This window comes from Perissodus microlepis, chromosome 17, assembly GCF_051167445.1.
Source record: "Perissodus microlepis isolate ML-2025 ecotype Zambia chromosome 17, ASM5116744v1, whole genome shotgun sequence".
Taxonomy (NCBI): domain Eukaryota; kingdom Metazoa; phylum Chordata; class Actinopteri; order Cichliformes; family Cichlidae; genus Perissodus; species Perissodus microlepis.
Window position 1 is genome coordinate 20,936,263 of NC_140477.1, and position 24,035 is coordinate 20,960,297.

At 40.1% G+C, this 24,035-nt stretch overlaps 1 protein-coding gene across 1 annotated transcript in view; it reads left to right on the forward strand.

The window, feature by feature from the left end:
• LOC146369554 (thyrotropin-releasing hormone-degrading ectoenzyme-like) overlaps positions 1-24,035 on the forward strand; it is a 241,960-nt gene that overhangs the window by 56,833 nt on the left and 161,092 nt on the right. The window contains exon 4 of the mRNA XM_084909164.1: positions 21,334-21,460. Coding sequence (XP_084765290.1) covers positions 21,334-21,460 — 127 coding nt within the window. The remainder of the gene's footprint in view (positions 1-21,333; positions 21,461-24,035) is intronic.

The window sequence follows — 24,035 nt, forward strand, 5'->3', positions numbered from 1 at the left end:
ACAAAATAAAGGAAAAACAAACACACAGTTTTGCAGAGGCTTAAGAAATCGTCAGACAATTATTTTGCAATGTGGCAGAAAGAAATGAATCTATAGTTTTAATCCCTTTTATTTTTATTTCTATACTTGCATTGAGAAAGACGACGGATGGATGTAGATTGACATGGATGCTCTACATCCAGGTGGGCAGTGGTTTCACTAAACCTTTGGACAGTTATCCTAGGGAAGATGCCAACTGGTTTGTCAGTGTGACTAAAAACAATGAATGCTCATACATAGATCTACATAAAATGCAAACATTCTTCGTACAAATTCAACAGTTTAGCAATGCTGCATTTACCTGAATTTCAGCAGCATTTCCACCAGAACAACTGTCAACCCTGGCAAATGGGACTCCTGAGTTATTGTCATCATTTAATGTTGCACTCTGATAAGATGTTGTGATCTCAGTAAGCAGCTGCACCGTTTCACTTCTGGTTCAGCAATGTTCACACAGACAGCTTGAGAACCATGAGTGGCTAAAAAGGAGAAAGTTTGATGGCTAGACATTTTTTTTTCTCTAGAAGTAAAGACAGCAGGTGTTACGATAGTATTCTGGTGACTGTTAAGTCTTTACATCTTGAAGGTCTGCTAGGAGTACCCCAAGAAAGTTGGGTTTTTTTTGTTTTTTTTAAACTAAACTGCACTCTGTTCATGTCACATTTCCCAATTGACTCAGCTCACTTGGAACCCCCCCAAAACAGTACCAGGTACTACCACCTAATAGAAACCACTAAAAAACTAGTCGAGCCTATAGCTGAGTGGGTACAAAAGGAAAAGAGGCATTACACATCAAAGAGGCCAAGTAAACTTGCATAGACACTGAGCTACCTGGGTAATCCTAGAATGTGTGCACAAAGGTGATAAGTTTAAAACTAGACATGTGGTTTGCAGATATGATGCATATAGGATATGAGCTATGAAGCAGTGAGAGCTGTCTAGCTTTCTCTTCCTTTTCTTCTGCTTCTCCAGCCAAGAATCATCTTTGTTTTATTTTATCAGCATTGAGATGAAGACTGTTATCCTTGCTTGGGCTCTGCAGCTGTCTCGCTTCATCAAAGCGGCAGCATCAGCAAAAGCAATGGTATGATTGGACAGATGTGTGGCGCCTGGCTCACGGGTCAGTGGTGTTTGTTACAGAGGGAGTAGTGACTCTCTGAGGCCCATTGAGTTCAATGTCAAGGACCCAAAGACGGCGGGAGGAGAGTGCCTTAGTATACGCGGTGGTGTACCCTCTCGGCGCTCGTATCAGTTGCTAAACCATCCATCAAATTACTATGGCAACTGAGCGTCCATCACCCCATCCATCATCCAAGGGCGACAGACGGAGCATCAGAAAGCAGCGAGAGATGTCACGGTCGAGTGAAGAGATAACAAGGGGTGAAGGGAGGAGGGAAAGAAGAGAGAAGAAGGAGAAAAGCGGCGGAGAAGCATTGAAGGGACTTGTGGGGAAAAAGCACTGGGAACGGTAAAAAGGTGCATTTATGTGCTTGTTCTGTGCTTGTACTCCCCAAAGTCTGAATATTATTCAGCGTTGAGCAGAAAGGAAAAAGTCACAGAGGCTCTTCTGCTCACTTTTCTCAGGTTGATTGACTGCTTGACTGACTGTCTAATGTTGTGGTTTCCTGCAGAGAATAAAATGATGTTTTAGAGTTGTTTGCCTGTCTGCCTGACCAGGTGCTTTAAAACCGTTCAGGTATCTTGAGAGGGATCTTGTTCCTACTGCTGCAGACCGAGTCTGTTTGTGTCATGTGATGCTGTTGCACTGACGTATTAACCCCTTTTAGAGTTTGTAGATGCATATTTCAATGAGTAGCTGTTAAAACATCCTGTTACATATTTCTTAGTATTTCTCCAGAATTTTGTGTGATAAAATGTATACTTATTACTGGAGTAAATTGTAATGCAGAAATTGGACCAGCCAGTCTTTCATCAATAGCATCCACCATCAGCACCTCAAAGCTTCTCTGTTTAAGGCTTTATGTGTTGTTGACAGTATGCCATGGTTTGTGGGAATGGAGCATTGGTAATGGAGGGGTAATTGGTTATGGGACGGACCAGGAATTCCCTGGTATTCCCACTGGTTGACTGGCAGCTTGTTTTGACCTTTCTATCTATTTCAGGCACTTGGTTTGGATCCCTTCTTAGTTTTTTATGTCCCCATTTGAGCTTTCGACATTTGGCTGGTTTACCTGACGTTTACCTTCGTCTTTCCTGTATTGTTTGCCAAAAAACAGCTAAATCTGTATGCCTTCTCTATTGACTTTGAACTTTGCCTTTTTCCCCTGTATCTGACTTTCATGTGAAACCATTACAGCAGGTATCTCTGTGGCACCAGCTGCCTACAACAAAAGACAGTATCTGACACCCCGTGAGTGAGATGAGGCTGTAATATCACATTGAAAAAATTAATTCACACACACACACACACACACACACACACACACACACGTTTTGCTGATTTGCAAACTTCTCCAGCATAATAAAGTCCTGCGATGGGCTGACTGATTACAAATTTCAGCCCTTTTTAAGACTGATGGAGAAAAATCTCTGTTACTCTCTGGAACATTGCTGAACATTTTCTGAAAGGAAGAGGTAAAGAGACTTTTTACATTCCTGGAAGTTTGCAGACATTAAACAATCCTGAACCTGGTTTAGCTCACTAGCTGCTAGCTTATATTTAAAGGAACAGTAGAGAGGCTGTTCCTTTAAATATGACATAAAATAATCTATTAATTATAATGCATGTTTAATGAGGCACAGTCCAAGATTGGGGCATTAGCTGAATCTGGTAATTTCAGTCCTCTTCCATTATGTTCCAGACTCTGAATGGTTTGTTAACAGTTGCAGGGAAGTTATTGTAATACCTGTCTATACATATCTAAAACTGAGTCCTGAGAACATGACGCAACACAGAGCTGAGATCTTTATTTCCTTTGAATGCAAAGGAGCAGGGTTACATATAGCCAGCTATTATTAGAGACAGAGCTTCCATTCTAATTGCAGTTGTTTGAGAACTTCTCTATGTTTGATCATATTTTAATAAGAAGCCTTGGTGTTTTTGATGTGCTCCAGTTTGCTGTGATAATTTGCTGCTGCTGCGCTTTGCTGTTAATCTGTTTTACATTAAAAGCTTCCCACCACTTCAGGAGGAATAATCCCTTCACCTCCTCAAAAGGATTTTACTGTGGAATATTTGCAGAAAGTGTTGTTTTCACTGACAGTGGTTTAATTCAAGCAGCAAAGTAGATTCCACCAGACTTAAATGATGAATGGAAATGGTATCTCAGTGAAAAAGAAAAGCTCAGAGCAGCAGAGTGGGGTGGATTGGAAGACTCCGTTATTGCACTGATGGGAAATAAGATATATACATTATGCTGAACTGAATGTGAATTTAACATGCCCAGTGCTAAATTCTTAAGAGATGATAACGTTAATGAGTTGTTCAGGCAACTTTGGTCCAGAACAAAATATCCTAGAAACTATTTTGCCTTGCCATTTTTGCTTAAAGCATTCAGGAGGATGAAACTTGCCAGAGTTTACACAAAGAACCAGCAGATATATATTCATATATGTGCTGAAGTTAAGAGCTCCTGATGAGGTACAAGTGTGCTTTAACAGCTGAGAGTGAGATAAAAGGTGAGATCAGTGAAAATCCTAAAATGGACTTGAGTTCAGTCTGAATCTTTCTGTCCCACCTGGGAATTTGATCTGGCGAAGATTTTTTGTGGAAGCTGGCGTAGATAATTGATGGTCATCAGGTGAAGTCAGCCAGAATCTAGCAGGACCTGGAGCTCAGTCACTCTTCAATGCTCACCCACACATTGGCCTGACTAATATAAGGAGTATAAAACAGAAGTGATCTGAGCTTGTGTGCTCAAACGTGTTTGTATCGTTTGGAGGCGTGAAAGAGATGATTTGTGCAAGCTGGTAAACAGGGCACAACAATAATCTAGCACAAATGCACAAATGCATCAATATTATTTTTCAGTTCAGCTGAGGAGACCATCAGAATTGTTCCTTAAAGAAAAGATACAGAGTTAAAGCCCAGAAAAGAATCAGATATCGCACGTTTGGAATGCTGGACTTCACAGATAAACAAAAGAAACAAGAGTCTGACTGATTTTTAGGATATAGGTGAGGAGGCGCTATAATCATGTATATCATAATCTCCTATTTACAGGCTAATTGTAGGGGGAAAAACCTCTGCTGCAAGCTCCGGGATGCTTTTATGTCTTTCTCCAGAGAAGCAGAAGCTGCCACTCACCCTGTGCTGCAATACTTTAGAATCACATTGATAAACTGGGATCATATCCATCACTTACAAAAAAGTTTTTGTTTGCTGCTAGCTGCTCCCTTTTTTATAGTTTTATCTAGTTTTCTTTTCGATGATATGAAGTCTTATTTAAACTTGAACATCAGATTTTTGAGATGCATATCATGGATGTTTTGACACTTTTTGCTGTCAATGTAATAAATCACACATATCGCGCAATGTCTGAATTTAAAATGTTTCCCACCAAGGAAGACGGTACCAAAGATTATTTAAAGCAAATTTCTGTCAGTTTAGCTCGAAAGAAAATCAGGTTAGCGTGCTCAAAAAATTTTGTGCCACTTGCTTTTGCGCTTATGCTGCACATCTGGCTCTTTAAGAACATCATGCATCCATCATGCTCAGTTTAAATTTCGCACAATATTGGTATCCTGCACAAACACTTTCAATGCTGCTGATTCTGTTGGTCTCAGTTTCCTTTTTAAATCATCGTCAAGCATCAGTTTGTAGATTTCAGGAGAAAAACACCCACTTTACATTAGCTTCACTTTTCTGAAGATCAAACTTATTTCTTAAATTCTGAAACACATCGCCGTTTCTGTCCAGTCATCCTCGTTTTCCAACATCTGAGATATCAAATTTATTTTCTTTTAAACAGTGGGATTGGAGTAGGGGAGGAAATGTGAGGACCAAAAGGAATATCAGTGCTGGAGGCACGTGAACCATGACACCCACTGATCTCTACTGGCTCTGTGAGAGACTAGTCTGATATCTTTGGACCCATTGCTGCAGATTTAGGTACAGGTGTTCATGCCTCACTCAGGATAACCTGTAATAATATTTTTTGATCACTGAAAGTATGTCAGCTTTATTTATAGCCATATAAACCACAAAATAGAACACACAACTCCAGTACAGTCTCAGAGTAGTTTATGAAATGACCACAAAGTTGATATTGTTTTTTTCACTGTTCGTGGTCACAAATTGTGGGTCTGCCTGTTTTCAGATTAGGAGGTAGGAGGCTGTGGCACAAGTCAGTCTACTCTTTCTTGGCTTGAAATATGCTTTCAGCTGAAATACATTGGATGTGCTGTCTGGCAATTAAAACTGACATTTCATGTGCATGGACACAAAAGAATCATATTTCTCCTAATTCAACAATTACCATCAGGCTGAGATGAGTGTTAGTAACGGTCCCATCATCCTGACTTCAGGGTTTGTATTAATTTTGCACATGTTTGAAAGCTAAATCTTAAATTAAGATAGTGAACAACACAAGTGGCAAGCAACAGCCTCTGCAGCTGAAAAATCTCTGTGCCTTTTGGGGCATTTTTAATGCGGTTATCTGAAAATAACACACACATTCATGCTTGGTTAATTGTACTGACTGTACGAAGTCTTAGTGAAATTCCATTACTTAGCAGTCTGCGGACATAGCTGGTTAACAAAGTTTGCTAGTGGTATCTCACAATGATGGTCACTTCTGGCTCCAAAGAAAAGAAATCCTCCAAAATGTACCAAATAAACAAAGATGGTGGCATCCATGACGCTAACGCTGAGTCTTCAAAGCTGTAACATGAGGATGTTTGAAGCCTTCCTGGCCTGAGGCCTGCTTCGCTGAGCAGAGCTTTGCTACGCTCTCTTGTTTCCTTCTTTTCTTGCCCACAGAGTGTATCTCCGTATGTTACATCACAGTTTCCCAAATACATGGTCCATTTCCCCTCGAGTTGTTGACTTCTGAGGAAGTAAAACCCCTCGGACCCTCACTTATTTATGGGCCCGCTGGTTTGCTGATGTAGGTTTGATTTTATTAGGCATGAGCGCCAGCTGTAGCTCTCACAAAACGGGATGGGATGGGAGAAAAAGAACGCTGCAGCAGCCGCCAAAGAGACTGATTGAATTTGGTTTGAGTTATTTGATTGAAGACGCTTTCCTGTAGGCAGCGTGTATCGGGGCTGAAAATGAAATATTCCTCATGTTTATATTTTATCACCTCATCATTCAGGCTTAGAAAATGGCAGGTTGTGCATACTTCCATCCATTTTCTAGACTGCTCAGTGGGGGAATAAAGAGCTGAAACAAACCCCAGGATGCACCGGGTGGGTGGGGGGAGTACACCCTGAAAACTCTGTCACAGAGTTAAGAAACATGACTGACAACATTCACACCTAGAGGCAATTTAAAGTTTCTGCTTGAGCTGACCTGCATGTTTTTGGAGCGTGTTGAGGCTGACGCGGAGAGAACATGCAAACTCGACTGGTCGGGTTTAAATGGAGGACTTCCTTCCTGTGAGGCAGCGGGCTAACCACTTAGCCAATGTGTGTCCATTTTAGTTCAGGTAAAGCGGCACATTTCAGTCCTAGGAGACACGGCGAACATGTTCGTATGATGCTTTGAAGTCAGACGTCACACCTCGACCCCTCCGTTGGAGCAAATGCAACGCATCCGGGTTTCTCGTCACCCGGGAGAACATGACTGGAGGCAATTTAGGAATCCTCAAGAGATGATATTCAATTCAGAAGCTTGCTGTCAGTGCGCCGAAAAAAGCTACGATTTCAATAAAGCCTCCACTTTCTGAGCTGATATTCACTCTGCTGGCTGCCGCGCTCTGAGATGAGTTCTGGTGGAGGGAGGAGAATGTGGGGTAAAAGAGGAGAAGAGCCTTAAAAAGTCTGAATTTTCATCAAGAAACCAGTCCTGCTGAGGAAGCTGGAGAGGAGTACAGCAACACAGCGGCATTGTGATCACAGTAGCTTTAGTATTTGGGTTAGTGTTAATAAACTCCAGTATTTCCTAATGTAGGCACTGATATTAATATTATCGTGTCAGTTATTTTTGTGGGATTGGAAACTTAATGGTATTTTATTGAACATGAATCTCAAATCTGTTAAAAATCGAACTCCAGATTACATATCTTTACTCAATTTAACCCAATAAGCTGACTGAGACCGTCCCCCCCCCCCCCCCCCCTTTTTTTTTTTTTTTCTACATTAGCTATATCCTTCCTGTACTGGAGCTCAGAAGTATATTAAAAATTTATATTAATTTCATGAAAGTTTAACTCTGAGAACCTCTTAAAATAGATGTGGTACAAGCTGTTTGATGACCTATCAAGAAAAGAGTTGCAGCAGTTTTCTGCTTGAATTGTGTGGTCACTTACATTTCTGACATTCACACCTCTTTTCTGTCAACTCTACAGACAAATTAAAAACTACTGCTACTACTGAGCACACATCTTTAAACTTAAATCTAATAAAAAATATTATTATTCAGCCATATGTAGTCTTCAGTTCAATAAAGAACATGCTTACAAAATACTGTACGCTCACCTGAGTTTTTGTTAGCGTTGTGGAGAGGCTGTGAATCCTGCAGGGGGCAGCTATCAGAAGATGGTACACTGTTATCACAAAGAGATGGATATGGTCACTGAAAATACTTTAAAATACTTGTTTAAATGATGCTCGACTGGCTGAAGTAAGGAGGTCCAAGGCTCTCCATGAAAATATCCCCACACCATTAGAGCACCAGCAGCCTGAAGTGTCGAAACAAGGCAGCATGGATCCAAGCTTCCATGTTGTTTTATGCCAAATTGCGATCCTACCATGCAAAGATTTATCAGACCAGGCAAACTTTTTCCATCTGCTGTTGTCCAGTCTTGGTGATCGTGAGTGAACTGTAGCCTCAGCTGACAGAAGTGGCACTCAGTGTGGTCTTCAACATGTAACATGCTAACATGTAACAGCTTTACGAGTTTCTAACATAGGATGCAACAAAAAGGATTTGATGAAGGTAGAACATTTCAAATGGGGTTGCAGACAGTGTATCTATTTGGTGTGAGACAATTTCTGTTTTCAAAGAAAATTGTCATCATTTGATGCTTGTGCCAGCAGAGATATGGAGTCCTATTCAGGGAACAGAAGCTTCAGAATGTCACTGAACCAGAGGCTTGCAACTACAGCACAAGCCAAATCTCGAACTGATGGAGCTCTAAAGGGACGTTTCCGTTATGTTTGCATGACAGAAAGCTAATCTGTTTGGTACAGGTCAACTACAGCATCACAGAGCTTTTAAGTTTCCGTTTAATGAAACTTCTTACACAGCTATTAAGTTGTCATTTTCAGGTCTATGAAACAGCTCAGGTAAGACTTATCGGCATGCGTGCACATTAAAGATTCATTGCTTTGCTTTAACATCAGGATCCATTTGGCTTTGTTCAGTGTCCCATACTACCAATATGGGCTGTAGTAAATGAAGTTCATTTACCAGCAGTAACTTCAGGCCTGAAAAACAGATTGTGTGAGCTGGGCTTGTAGAACTTAAATCAGAGTATGTGATTATTATTGACTAAAGGTTATAAAGTTGTGATGGTTTAATGGTTTAATTACAACAGGAGCGTTGCCCAAAGTGCTGTACAAGAATACAACATACATAATAAAATAACTGTACAAGAATACAACATACCTAATAAAATAACTTAGAGTATTGATAGCAAACACCAAATATGAATTAACAAATAACTCTCATGCTGTATTAAAAGCCAGTAAATAAAAATGCGTTTTAAGATAAGATTTAAAAAGATTGACAGTGGGAGCCTGTCTGATGTATAGGGGTAAATTATTCCACAGCTTAGGCGCTACGACTGCAAATGCTCGATCGCCTCTATGAACCAGCCTCGACCTTGGTACAGCTAAAAGCAAAAGATCACTTGATCTAAGAGATCTAAAGGGGGTATAAGTCTGCAAGAGGTCAGACAAATACACGGAAGCCTGTCCATTCAGGGCTTTGTAAGTTAACAATAAAATTTTAAAGTTAATTCTGAAGCGGACAGGGAGTCAATGAAGAGAGGCAAGCACCGGGGAAATGTGTTCACATCTTTTAGTACGTGTGAGATGGTTTAGGGCTTTACATGGAATAAATCATGAGTAAAAAAACAAAACAAAATCCCAAATCTCAGACACATTTCTGATTAAACTAAATATTCAAGTAATAAATCAAAGTATGCATGTCTGTCAGGTGATGTGATTACCATATTTTCTGCACTATAAGGCACACTTAAAATTCATTAATTTTCTCAAAAATTGACAGTGCGCCTTATAATCCGGTGTGCCTTATGTATGAATTCTGGTTGTGCTCAGTGTTGCCAACTCCTCAGTAAGGAAAATTGCTATTGGTTGTCCTAAAAGTTGCTAGAAGTCGCTAAATGATGTCATCGCCTAATTTGCATAATTGGTCATGCTAATATAATTGTAACCTACGTTGTTGGAGAGAGAAATAACATCGTGGAAGAGACATAAAGTGAGTAAAAAACGTCCTAAATGCATTTAAAACTACAAATTAAATTTATTTTACCAATTATTGTTTTTTTTAATGTCACAATTCCAACCCTGCTCCTTTATCTGGGCTTGGACTGGCAAAAGAGACCCGAAATAGGCACTCTGGTGGAGTTACTTTGTGTGTGTGTGTGTGTGTGTGTGTAAAAGTAGTTTTAAACCTTGTGATCCACAAAACAGCATAACAGTAAAAGAAAAACTGACTGCGTTACAGTCAGTGCCGGAGCAGCGGCTTCGCTCATGCGCGATTCATTTGCAGTTTTGACGCATAGGTGTGAACATCTTCTGCCCTGATAGCTGCTGGGGGAGGACTATCCTCCGCCCGTGAGCGCTTTGGAACAGGCGAGGTGCCCACGGCAGTACCCGCTGCTTGTTGAGAGTAAAAGCGATACCCGCTTTCACGTCAAAAAGTCATCATAAATAAGTCTCCAATAACACCAGAGACAGTCGCCAGATTTGCCGCTTGTCGCTTTTTAGAAAAAAAGTCGCTAAGGGGGTCTGAAAACTCGCTAAATATAGCAACAAAGTCGCTAAGTTGGCAACACTGGTTGTGCTTACTGACCTGTAACCGATTTTATGTGGTACATGACAACAATTTGTCAAAAAATGTTTTAGTACAACTTTGGTAAGCTACAAAGTCACACCGCTTGATGAATTGTCGAAGCATTACGGCTACTGTAGTCAGGAGCCTCGAGGAGTAATCCGGGTCCAAACTCCGTTTCAGGTCCCAAAGTCAAACGAACACTGCGGCATCACTGAGAGTTAAAAACTGTCTAAATTCTTTCATTTTTAATAAAATGATCAGCGCTGCTGTTTTACTAGATGTAACAATTACATTTAACATCCACTCATCCATGAAAACAGAATTTATTAAATTTAACAGAGTTATAAGTTAGCTCGCTAGTTTCCACCTAAACATGATATAGCATCAGTTCTGACTGAGAGATTTCTGAAAAAATCAAAACGTACAGCTCTGCTATCACTTCCAACATAAATGAAGACAGAAAACTAAACACCTGTGACTTTTGTAGGGTTACTGAAGTTGGACTAGCTGGTATTTAATGATGTGCTTCGTGATCACTAGCGACACAGCTATGTTAGCATAACATAAACAGTGAAGCTGGCGAATGAATGCTAACTTTTTTCCACTTGTTAACGGGAGGGTTCCCAATGATTAGGGACAAAGGCAATCACAACGCAGGGTGCTCTAAACGGACCAAACCTCAGTCAGCAGAACAACTGAAATAATCCATTCACAATACGAGGTTAGTTATAATATACTGCAACAACATGGGAATAAAGCAGCTGCAAGATAATTCAACATTAATGAATCAAGGGTACAGAAGTGGAGGAAGCAAGAAGAATGAGTTGAGTAAAGTTGAACTTATGTGACTATTTTGTTTCTCTTAATGCGCCTTTTAATCCGGTGCGCCTTATGGTCCGAAAAATACGGTATTTTCCAGATTAATTTAGAATCCCTGTTCGAGCTTAACCTGACTACCCTTTAATGTAATAGAAATTAAGTAACTCTGTCACTACTTGGTTTCAGTTTTAAAAAAATTATACAAAACAGAAAAATACAAAGAGACGTTCTAAATATTTCATACAAAACCATTCATGCAACTATTCAAACTTTCATACAAAACTTTTTCCTCTTCTCTGTGGCTTCCTCCTTAGGTTTTTATTAAATTTCTGGTTTTGAGTTGTAAAATTTTCATGCTCCTCTGTCACTGCATTTCAGGATGATCTACCACAGGTTATTCCTTATGTAGACAAATGTGGGCATGGCAGTGTTCAGATAGCACAGATATACAGATTTAGAATTACTGATTCAATAACATATTCTCTGTGGTAAAAATAACACTGGCCCATATGCATACCTCATAAATAGTCTTGCAACTGCATTTCTTAAGTGCGTGTGTGTTCTTAAGACTATTTTTACACACATTTTCCATGTAAATTTTCCATGTGTAGTCTACAGTTTACAGATGTTTGTCTAAATCCATCCATCCATTTTCTACCAGTCGCCCTGGTCTGGGTTAAATGACACCAGCTTAAGCCAAGATGCACCGACATCTCTTGTCCCTGGCCTTCACCTCCAAGACACTCCCAAGCCAGTCAGGTGTGATTCCAGGTTGATGACTGAGTTTTGTAATCTTGCAGTCAGATCTGCAGATGTACATTGTGGACATTCGGCTGTGTGCAGCTATGAATAAATCACAACCTGCTGGTGAGTTGGATCAGGTAACGGGAAAGATGCTGGTCGTGGTGAGAGTGTGTTGCAGAGATCCTGGACCTGTCTAAGTACAGATGCCTATTCTGCAAAAAACTGCAGAAAATGGAATTTATTCTTTAGAGAATTACTATTAATCACCTACAGCTGATACTGCAGAGGATGTTTTCACAATCTTCCCACCAAAAGGATCCGTCAATGCCAGCCAAAATTTAAAGTCTGCTTCATGAATGTATCACAAAATGCTTGTTGCTAGCACACGTAATAAACTCAGTTGATATTACAATCCCAAGAGCCATGTTGCTAGTGTGGCTGAAGTGATTACAGAGGGATAAAAGGCTTGACAGGAGATCTGTTAGTTACAAAGCTTAAAATATATATTATGTTAACAGGACAGTTTCTGTTGATTTTGTTCTCCTTCATCTGTAACTTTCACTTCTATAGTTTAAATATGGGCTAGTGTTTTCGGTGTGATTCTTATTCTGGCTTTGCTAGTCTGGGTCAGATGGTGTTTAAAGTCTATAAAGATTTTGGTCAATAAATCCAAAGTCTTCCAGCTGCTTTCACTTGGTGAAAATCTTTTAAAAACATGTTTATATGAGCAGCCAACAATGACTAAAGATGTTAGTTGAGTGCTGCAGTAAATACCTGAATCTTGCCTCAAATTCCCTCCACAGGCTCTACAGTCCAGCATGCCTCTTTAAGTAGGATCTCAACCAAACTCAGGGCCTTTACATTCATTTCTTTTTCTTCTGTGCAAATAAACAGTACAGGCTGTTCGTGTTTGCTTTGGTAGAGGAACGCACAGACTGAATCTTACAGGATTCACAGGATGTTTTCCTGCCAGAATTTCTGCTCTTTCCTGCCCAGTTCTTCAGTCTGTTCCTGTGTTTACCCACTTGTGCAGTTTCTGCTCCTTCTTGACTCTCAAAGACGAAAATGTGTGCAGTTTGGTGGTCATATTGTATTTGCCTTGTCCAGTCTTTAGCTGGACTTCAGGCATGTTCTGAGCATACAGGCAGGCCACCTCCATTGTTTTCACTGTAAACTAGACCGCTGCAGCATCAAGAGAGGAATAGTGATGAATGACACTCCTTTCCCAAAAAAGAACAGACGGATCAATACAGAGAAACAGCGTTGGCTCAAAAGCTGCCTCAAAGTCAAATTGTCCTGACTCAAACAACTGTCACACAACAGCAGTGTGGCTTTCACCTCTCAGCCCTCTGAGCTCAAAGTCGTCAAAGGTGATAATTCAACTTGAGCCTTTTTTGCAGAAAGGCAATATGGACATTTTGGAAAAAATGTAAATTATTTTGAGTCAGTGAGAAAAATTATTTAATTTGATTTCTGTTTGACAAGAATTGATAAAAACAAAAAACAAACAACAAAAAAAAAACTATTGCATATTCTCTGAGGTGCTGAGGTTAGACCTAGGCTAGGTTTGGAGTTAAAACTGGGGATTGAGGTCATCCAAACACCAACTCAGGATTAAACCAGCAGTTCTGTTTTACCATACATGGGTACAACCCAAATAACTAATAAAAGTTAACATCTTAGTTTGGTGTCTAATCATTCAATAATTTATAATTTAGCATAGAAGCTAATGGGCAGCTGAGTCTGATTGAAAATTATTTGATTGTAAGTGAAACTGTTGCAATCAAAATTTTTGTTTTTCCAAGACATTGCTTGATGAAAAGTCATAAAAATGCATTTTCTGTAAGAGTTTGTGTCATGCGAAGCAGTTTGTCCATGTGTGAGAGCTTGCTAAAAACAAGGTCTCAATTTCATGGTGTAGGATTAAACATCAGGGGATCAACAGTGTGGTTATAGTCTTTGTTACGGCCCCTGGCCTTTTAAGTGAGCCGGCCTTCCTTCAAGTAAATTCAAGCATGACAACACCCACAGACGATTGGCTGGCTGGGAACCCGTGCCAGCCTTCCTCCATGTAAATTCGAATGTGACAATCCACACAGACAAGTGGCTGCCTGAGGACCTGTGGTTTGCACCTCCAAGGAGAGAGACCAATCAGTGACTTGTACACACCTGTGTCTTCAAAAGGCTGAAGAACTTTCAGGGGCTGCTGCTTTGAACTGAGTATGCAGTCTGCCCTGTAGGCTTCCTTCTGTGAGCTTTGCTTGTGAAATTCTGTTTAAGTGGTGAGATTTGGCTTGAGTGGCGTTTAGCTGTGTTACAGCCCATGAGGACAGTTTTATTTTCTACTGGTTAAGCCTTACTTGAGCTAGTTGTTTTGTGTTGGTTGTTTGGTTTGTGGTAATCTGCGCTATAGGTTTTCTTGTAAGTCCTGAGTTCTCTTGTAATAAACCTTTTTCTAAAGTGATCTCCCTCATGTGGGTCTCGTTTATGTTACCTCCCCTATCAGAGACGGATTATAACAGTCTTCCAGAGATAACTTAGTACAATTTCATTTGATGTAATCCAATAGATTGGTCCAGACTTCATGTCCATGATGTGGTGGCCCACACAAACCACCTATTTGGCTAATAAAACTGGGCTGCAGTGTATATATGAAAGCTGGATATCGTCACTGTGATGTATTGGCACTGGAGTCAGCATTTTTACATGGGAAAGTGGCATGTTTAGTTAACAGTTGTTTAGCAAGCTGCATTCATAAATTCTAAGCAGATCACACAGACGCACATATCTGCTAATTGGTGCTAAATAACATGCAAATTAAATACTCGATGTTCACTTAGCACTGTGGGAACAGACTTTTTAGAGAGTCTGTGAGTACAATTAACTGCAATAAGATAATTTCATTAAAATCTTCCAAAAGGTTCAAACACCATAAACACGGACATGAGTTCAGTTTGGTTAAGAGAAGTGAAACACTGATGGCAGCAAATGGCTCCAGCTGTGCTGATGAACCTGGTGAGACCAAGGATGTTGTTGTTTCAGCATTTACAACTAATATATAACAAAATATTTCTGAGCTAGAATTTTAAGATATCCTCCACAAGTAGCAGTCTCTTTAACCTGTTCAACAACATCCCTGAATTAATAAACGCATGTCAATCACAGGGAATTTAACCTCCTTCTACAAAATGTACATCTTAATTATTATTATTATTATTGTGCACTGACCAACACGTCAGTGTCTTCCTCACCTCTGTCTTTTTTAATCACCTCAGCTGCACGAGGCTAAAAGAAGCACAGTATCATTTGGTTTATTTAGCCCTCGCAGTGGTAATATTTTTCTCACCCACTGCCTCGGCACACTGGAAAAAAGAGAGTAGGACAGGGAAAATATATTTAGCTGCCATCATGGGGATAGTTTCAGCACTTTTTACAACCATCTGCACCCCGTCAGCTATAAATTGCATAGCTGCAGCAGCATGGTCGTTTGAAATTAGCTAAGATAATATGTCTTACATTTTACCTAAGGCACTACTCTATGAAAAATAAAGGTAACATAGTTCTGAATCCATCAGTACTGATCAAAATATTTTCAGTGGGCTACAAGCTGAACTAGGAGGATAGAAACAAATTATCGGTCCTATTGTCCTGGTATCAGTCCAGTACCAATACCAGCATTGGTGTCGATGCTGTCGATATTTGGATTGATCAGCCCACTTGATTTTCCTCACACAGTTTGGCAGTGTGAGGAAGTGAGAGTGTTACAACTATCCTCATTCTCTAAATCTAAAGTAGCCACCTGACTCACTTTTGGAGCAGCCTCCAGTGGCAATTGGAGGAACTGCAGTTTATGGCACATCTGCATTGGCTTCATTTTTGAATCTTGGATGTTCCTGCTCGGAATGAACTAATGTTCATCGAGTAGATGTTGATTATTAATTTTAGGCCAACGTGACAACCGAAAATGTGAAAAAATATTTGCAGCTGTGTGTACGACTTCGCCTGGAAAATTTGCTTGTAGTTTCAGTAGAAGGCAGCTTAGTACTTTTTTTTGACCTGCCTTTGTTGGTATTTGTGCAGGTTTACAGCAGCTCGTGTGCGACACAAACACTGTGACACCACGTAGCAGCAGATCTGCAGCGTTACCACTGAACAGGTTTCAACGTGTTTTCACAGCTTTCTGAAAACAGAATTTATTAGAGTGGAAGTGAAGCTCAGAGAGGAGAGACAGCAGAGGTACTGGGACAGTGTGTGTGTGTGTGTGTGTGTGTGTGTGTGTGTGTGTGTGTGTGTGTGTGTGTGAGTGATAAGCCAGCAGTGATACAGCAGTTTTACATCATAGTGAGTTTGTGTGTCTTCATGGGGAAAATAACATGTGTATTTTAACTTGTGTGTACATCTACCTGCCGCTGCTGCTGCGTGTGTGTGTGTGCTGTATTTGATAGCCAGTCTCTATTGTCCTTCATCTGACAGTGAGTTGGTTTCTCCCTGACAGTGAAACCATTCAGCACACACACGCATTTAATTTGTCCTTTATTTTCATCCACACACGCTGATTCACGTGTATTGATCAGTGAGATCACTGCTGCCTGTCGCTATGGTAACCCCTATCTGTCAGCTGACATTGTTTGTGTATAATTAGTCTGGAGGATCAGTCTGATTAACTGCTCCATCCATCACACAAACACAGAGATGAGAGCTGGCAGCTTGTTTTAAGGGCACGTTTCAATCTTTTCGCGTCTCTCTGGCAGGTTTCTGCAGTTTCAGTCAGCTTCTTAAAGATGGTCGAAGTCAGAAAACTGTGAGAAATAAAACACCTCTAAGCAAAAGCTCCAAGTGAGTTAATGTAGTTAATACAGTTCAGTATTCAGGCCACAGAAATGTTACTTCTCACCACTTTTAACTCAAAACTAATTAATTCCTCACATGTTATGATCAAATTATCACATCTGTCCACCTGAAAAGTCCTAAAACCAGAAACAGCAACACCACAGACGTGTGATTGTGTCAGTGTTTCACCGCTAAGCTCCATGAAACACATTAAACTCTACCCACCGTGCTCCCTCTGTGGCTTCATCAGCTCATAAAGCTTTACACGTTAAGAAGAATAACATTTTACTTGAACCGTCTGAGGTCAGAGCACCTCCCATCATCTTAAAGACATTATTTAACAGTTTGTTTCTCTTAGGAGTGATGCCCAGCTTTTCTCTCTTTGCTTTACAAGCTGGAGATTTATAGCGCTCTCCCGAAGGCATCATCACAGTCTCATTATGGAGACGTGAGGATTATCTACAATGACATATGGATTTTGTGAGTGTGGCTTCTTTTTTTGTAGAACTGTCGATCTATGGATGTTTTTTTTCTCTCAAAAATTAAAATTTTATAATTCTTTGAAGTCTTTTCATGTGTTTTTGACATGAGGATGGAAATCAAGAAAATAATAATAATAATATTGATGGATTGCATTTTATATAGCGCTTTTCGGGGCCCTCAAAGCGCTGTACAATTCCACTATTCATTCACTCTCACATTCACACACTGGTGGAGGCAAGCTACAGTTGTAGCCACAGCTGCCCTGAGGCAGACTGACACAAGCGAGGCTGCCATATCACGCCATCGGCCCGACATTCTTGTTGCTAACTTTGTCAAGAATGGTCTGTGAGTCAGAAATGAACATGTAGAGTTTAAGGAGTTTTAAGCAAAGAATGATTTAAAAAATAAAATTAAACGGCCATATATTTTATTGCCTAGACGGTTCAATTAGATCTGAGGGTTCATTCGGAGGGAAAGGAACCTTAAAGAGACAGAATCGTCTTTGCATGATGGAGCTTTTACCTGCGTCAGTGCATGGGACGGTGAGTTGTGTTGACAGACAGTGATTTCTGGAAGTGCTCCTGAGCCCATGCATCGATTTCCATGACAGAATCATCTCTGTTTTTAATGCAGTGTCGCCCAAGGGACCACACATTTTCAGCCTTGTCTCTTGCACACAGAGATTTCTCCACCTGCACCTGTCACAGACAAAAACAGACTTTAGACTCACCACCGATGAGATTGAGCCTCATAATTCAGTGTTTTGTGTAATAAAGTGATGGTGGCTGCTGCTAACAGAGCTTTGCTGTTTCCGTATGAAAGCTGCACCAGGAGATTAGACCAGCTGACCTCAAACACCGGATGCCTACTGAATAAAGTGGCAGCAGAAGCTAATTTTCTTTTGCAGACCTGCCAAATTGCTTTTTTTTTTTAATGAAAATTGACTCAGATGGAGCAGATGTCTGTCTGTCTGTCTGTGAGCTTGAAAGAATCACTTTAGTTTAAAGAGTCTGTTGGGAGTCATTGAAGTGAAACATTTTTGACTGAGCTTCAGAATCACAAGAGGGCAGCAGACTGACAGCACACTAACAAACACTAAGTTGGCATCAAAGTCAGATTAAAAAAAGAGCAAAATCTGTTTTTAATTTTTCCTTCACAGTCGGACACAGACTCCTAATGTGTTGGTCAGTGTGATTGGTAATGTGTGTAAATAATCAGTGCACCTGAACTTCTGTTTGATGGTGGCTGAAATACTAAAAACCACAATGCAGCATTATTTGAAACCCCTGTCCTTCTTCTGGTTGGCTTCACAGAGGCTTGTAGCCTGTAGGATGGTCTGTCAGGTGATTTGATTATGACGTTTAGCCTAGTCTTTTTAAAAGGCTAAACATTTAAGATACTGTACTGATGGGAGGATTGCACACCAACTTTTCTGGTGGCACCACCACGAGGTTCACAGTTGTGGCTTGGATATGGTTGTAGTTTAAAAGTAATCAAGAACTTTTGAATCAATTGCAGTAAAATTTGGATTCAAATATATATTTTCTTCAGGATAAAGCCAGAATTTGTATCTATAGTCAACCTTAAAATCTAGGATCTTGTCAAACTGCTGACATTAACTTTGACATTAAACTTGAATTTAAACAGACATAACATTGCAATGACCACTGGCAGGTTAACACAGATCCTATCTTCATCATGTTCCTGGGTGGGATATATTAGAGAGCAAATAAGCATTTTATGTTAGAAGAAGTGTTAAATGCAGTAAATGTAGGAAAGTGTGGAAAGTCTACAGCTCTTGTGGAGTGTTCCCAGTCTGCAAGGGTCAGCATCTGCCAAGCAGTCCAAGGAAGGAACAGTGGTGAACCAGCAACAGAGTCATAGTAGCCAAGGCTCACTGATGCATGTGGGGGAGTGAAGACTGGCCTGTGTGGTTTGACCCAACAGATGACCTGCTGTAGCTCAAACTGTTGAAAAATGTAATGCTTGTTCTGATACAACAGTATCAGAAGAGAAGAGAAGGCAAGCTGGCGGAGGGAATGTGATTCTTTGGGCAGTCTTCTGCTATGAAAACTTGAGTTGTGCCATCCATGTGGATGTTACTTTAACATGTACTACCTACCTAAGCATTGTTGAAGACCATGTACACCCTTTGATAGAAACAGTACTCCCTGATTTCAGCAGGATAATGCGCCCTGCCACAAAGCAAAAATGGTTCAGCAATGGTTCGAGGAGCACAATCATGAGCCTCCAACTTCCCCAGGTCTCAGTCCAGTCTAGCATTTGGGATGTGCTGGACCAACACGTCTGATTTATGGAGGCCCCATCTTGCAACTTATAGGTCTTAAAGGATCTGTTGCTAACATATTGGTGCAGATACCACAGCACATCTTCAGCAATCTAGTGGAGTCCATGCCTCAATTGGTCAGAGCTGTTTTGGCAGCAAACGGGAGACCAACAATAATAGCCAGTTGGTCATAATGTTATGCTAATTGATGTATAAGGGCAAGTAATACTTAAATGAGTGAAGCCAAAGCACTGAGAAACTCGGTACTTCAACCTGGATCTCGTAATGCCCCATGGCCCACTTTGGATTTGTGTACAGATGAGCGTACAAGTGTTCGAGTCCATACTGCATGAATTAAAATGGATTTCATTAGAAGTCACTCAATATGTTACACTGTGTTTTGGTGAAGGTGTGCAATGTGAAAGGGGGTAAAAAAAAAAGACAGAAGTGAAGCTGCTGTCACAGCTCTGCAGTGAAAAAGCTATGATTTTGCTTTTACCCACAGCTTGTCAGGAGCTCTGAGGCACAAAAAAAGATCCTCTTCTCAAGTACAAATTGTCATCTTCACCAAACAATAGAATCACTTTCGAAAGAGCAGATGATCATTTTAATCCCAGCAACAGTGATGAGTTGGAGTGTCTCTCACACACACTTTGTCAGCATGTCATCCTGCAGTGGTTCAGAGGTCAGCAGCCTGACCACTGCATTTATAATTCTATTAGTTTTGACCACCAGCTAAGACCTGCTGACCTTCATCTTAAGTTCAGTTCCAGCGTGTCCATGGTTCAAGTCCAGATGCCACTCTGGGGTCCCATGTTGGATATTTGCTGAATTTTTCCTAGCAAAGGGGGTTGTTACTTTTGTTCTCCACTTGTCCAGTTAACCCTATTTTGCACCGAAGGATAGGAATTTTTTGGCTAATAGCCCATTCAGGCTTCCCAGTGAGGATTACTTTGCTGGTATAAAATTACTATTTTACTCCACTCAAACTGTGTAATCTTTGGCATTTGTCATCAATTCAGATAAAGAAATGGGGATATTTTTTATGTTTTTTGTTTATGTGACAGGCTATTAATAACAAACTGCATATGCAACTTAAAATTCAATCTTTAATCAATTTTCTGTTAAGTGCAGACACAACACTGGTTCATTCCTTTTTTAATGCCTGCTTTCCTATAAAAATGTCAAAAAAAAAGACCAAAAAGCCTGCAGAACTCTTACTCAGGAGCACTTTAAAAGTTGCAAAATGTCTGGCTCCTTGGACACAAAATGTAAAGAAATGCGGGGGCTTGCGAAAGCAGTCTGAATGGATAAATATTGCTACATGTCCAAAGAAAAATATGTAAATTTGATTTTGGGTGAACTGTCCTTTATAAATAAATGATGCAGCTGCTCCAACCCCTGTCCAATAATGAGCCCACACTGATCATTAGACTGTGTGAAATACTGGAATCCACCTGAAGCAGAACACTTAACATTCTTGTATTTTTTTGCTTCCATCTACAGTTGATATTCTTGCTCACAGCTGTAAATCAATTTATTTCTTGTTTTATATTTGAACCAAATCAACCAGACTCCATTGTTCTGTCTGGAGAGCAGAATATAAAGTCGACCTGATTCACTTATTCTGTCTGTAGATGTGACCCACCTAACACGGACCTGATTCCATTTGTTTCTTCGCAAATTTTGAAGAAAACATCTCTCAAATATAAGTTTTCCTCTCTGCAGATATAAACTTAAACTCTCTCTGATTGTATTATTTCCCCTGAAGAGTTTAATATACACGCAGCCTTCTCCTGTTTGTATCTGTCAAATTTAATTTCCTTTTCTGTATAGATTTGAAAAAAACTGGCTTAATTTCATTTTGTTCTCTGTAGAGCTGAGCATACACTAATTCCAATTTCCTTTCTCTGTATCTGTTTTTAGATCCATCTCTATTAAAATCAGCTTAATTCCATTTCTTCCTCTGTATCTTTGTCTTCAGATCCGTCTCTATGCCCGGCCAGATGCCATTTTGAGCGGAGCAGGGGACTACGCCCTCCACATTACTAAGAGGCTCCTCGGATTTTATCAGGACTACTTCAAAGTCCAGTACTCTCTGCCTAAACTAGGTAAGGCTGCTGACGTGCTGTCCTTCCTCTGACGTTATGTGGGCTCGTCTCCTTCATTGTCTTGCCAGGATCTGCTCAGTGTGCACCGTAGCTCTCTGACTGTGTGGAGATGAAGTAAAGTTGGGACGAAATACTCTGTTCTCCTGAAGTCTGATTTCCTGTCAGCTTTCATTAAATAAAAACCACACTGTGTACTTACCATACCTCTGCCGATCCAAACTAGGAAAGGAAAAACAGCTTCCACTTCCTGGGTGTCTCATTTTAGGGAAGTCAGCCAACTCTTTGTCCTTTGTACAATTACTGTTAGGCTCATCAATTTTTACTCATATGGGGCAAAGAAAGCACACTGTCCTCCTTTTCCTTTTGCGTGTTGGGGGCTACAAAGAGAATAGGTCTGGGAATTGAACCTCAGCCAGTTCATGGCAGTTGTAGACATTAAGCACAGTCAGAGGGTATTTTTATTAAAGGAGAAAACGGTTTGTCTTTACACGCATCAGAGTAAGGTTTCAAAGTACTGAAGTTCAATGCCAACTTTGTCCCTTCATCCTTTATATTTTTAGACTCTGTTATATAACTGGTTGAATTACAGTAAAAGTGTAAAAAATGTGATTGCCTCACTACAGACATAAAATAGTTTAAATGCCCTATAGTTAATTATTTGAAGCTTCTGAATGGATTTGTATGGCAGTGACAGCTGACCTTGGTGCACTGCAGCTCAGACATGAAACTAAACTACGGTGTTTAAAATGTAAGCTGTAAGTGGCAGTGAAATGACTTCTATCAGCTTGCTTGCTTATTTTTATTAATTTTTTTGAATTGATTAACACTGTTTTGTCCTCCGTGTATAGATTGCTAACAGCTAAATGAGTGGAATAATGTAACTGAAGCTGAACCTGAAGTTGAAACAAGTTTGAAAGAAGTTTTGAATGAGGTGGTAAAATGACTTAATGACTTCAGTGAAATCAGCACATAATGGAACTGAAGATAAAGCTAAAGTTGGAAGAAGCTGAAGTGGTAACAGTCTTCTTGTTGTAGTTTTTTTGAGTCACTTAAAAGTCAATGTTTTGTAGTTTTTCTGTATAAATTACTCAGGGGTTGAAGTGGCATCCTAAGATTGAGAGTAGCTCTGATTAGTTGCCGTGTGTTTGTTAGCTAGTTGAATATAAAAAGATATAACCAGACATTACAGAAGCTGTCAGGATTTCTATACAGCATAAACTTAGTATAAAGACTTTTACACACTGGAAGTGTTAGGAGAAAAAAAACAACACAAAGTTCAGGATTTTTTTAATGTATATACACACACATGTCACGTTTTTGCAACCCGAGACTGAGAAACTGAGATTCTGGTTTCACAAAGAGAAGACAGCAGCACGGAGTATTTCATGGTTTGAGCCCAGAGTTGAAGCTGTATTGGTAGTTGGGACCACATCTGAGGAGGCAAACAGATCATTTCAGAGAGCCGATTAATCCAGAGCAGTCTCTAGCTGTGTATCGGAGGTAATGAAGTATTAATTAACTATTTCTATATCATTGTATATTCAGTACTAGATCACAAACTACAGGTCAGTGTAAACGGCTGCATTTTTAATGCACAAAATAGTCACAAACACTTTATGCATCCTGTGTGTAAAACTTTTTAGAGGTTGAATTCTGTGAGTAAATCTAATTGCATCATCAGTTTAAAGATAAATTCACTAGCTGGGACCACATCCTCAGTTGAGATGTACAATGGATGAGGGACTGTGGACTGATGCTGCGGTTTGGGGAAGGCCTCGGAGGGGACTGGCAGCAGTTCCCGGGCCAGGCAGATCCCCATGTACTTTTACATGTAAAAGAAAAGAAGATGGTGGGGGGGCATGAAAAGCAGGTATTAGTGAAGGGGGCATATATAGACTGAAGAGCAGATGGGGCATGGATGTGGGTGTGGTCCCGCTCCTGAAATTAAGATAAAATACCCCCACTTGATGTCTGCTACCCTTTAACCTCCTAGGACCTGGCGTCCACATATGTGAACATCACATTTTGGGTTATTTAGACTAAAATACTCAATTTTGCTCTACAAGGGCCTGATATCCACTTACAAGGACATTATACTGTAACTGTTCTATCGAAATTTTAAACGAATATCCTCATATGTGGCTCTCATTTTTCTTAGAAACAAAAATCAGGTAAAAAAAAATCTGGTAATTCTTTGTTTTTACATTCGTCAGGTCCCAATATGCCCAAATATCAAAGAGAAATTAAAAATGCATGCCGTGGAAGAGTTCGGGTCTTAGGAAGTTAATGTAGCTTAACACTGGCCATGAACACCACAGCCTGCTCTGCACCAGTCCAGCATAGTGCATTACTGCAGTCCTTACCACAATACTGTAACCAGTTTAGTCTGCAATGAACACTACTAAACCTGCCTATTCATCAAACTTTTAATCACACAAAATTAGTATACCTCAGCTTTTGAGATGTTTGCTAAATATAAAGCAACACATTATGTTTAGATCAAATAGAAAAAAAAATCTAAAACTATAAAACGATACTTGTTGGACTGTCCTTGCCTTTTAAAATAATTTAGTGC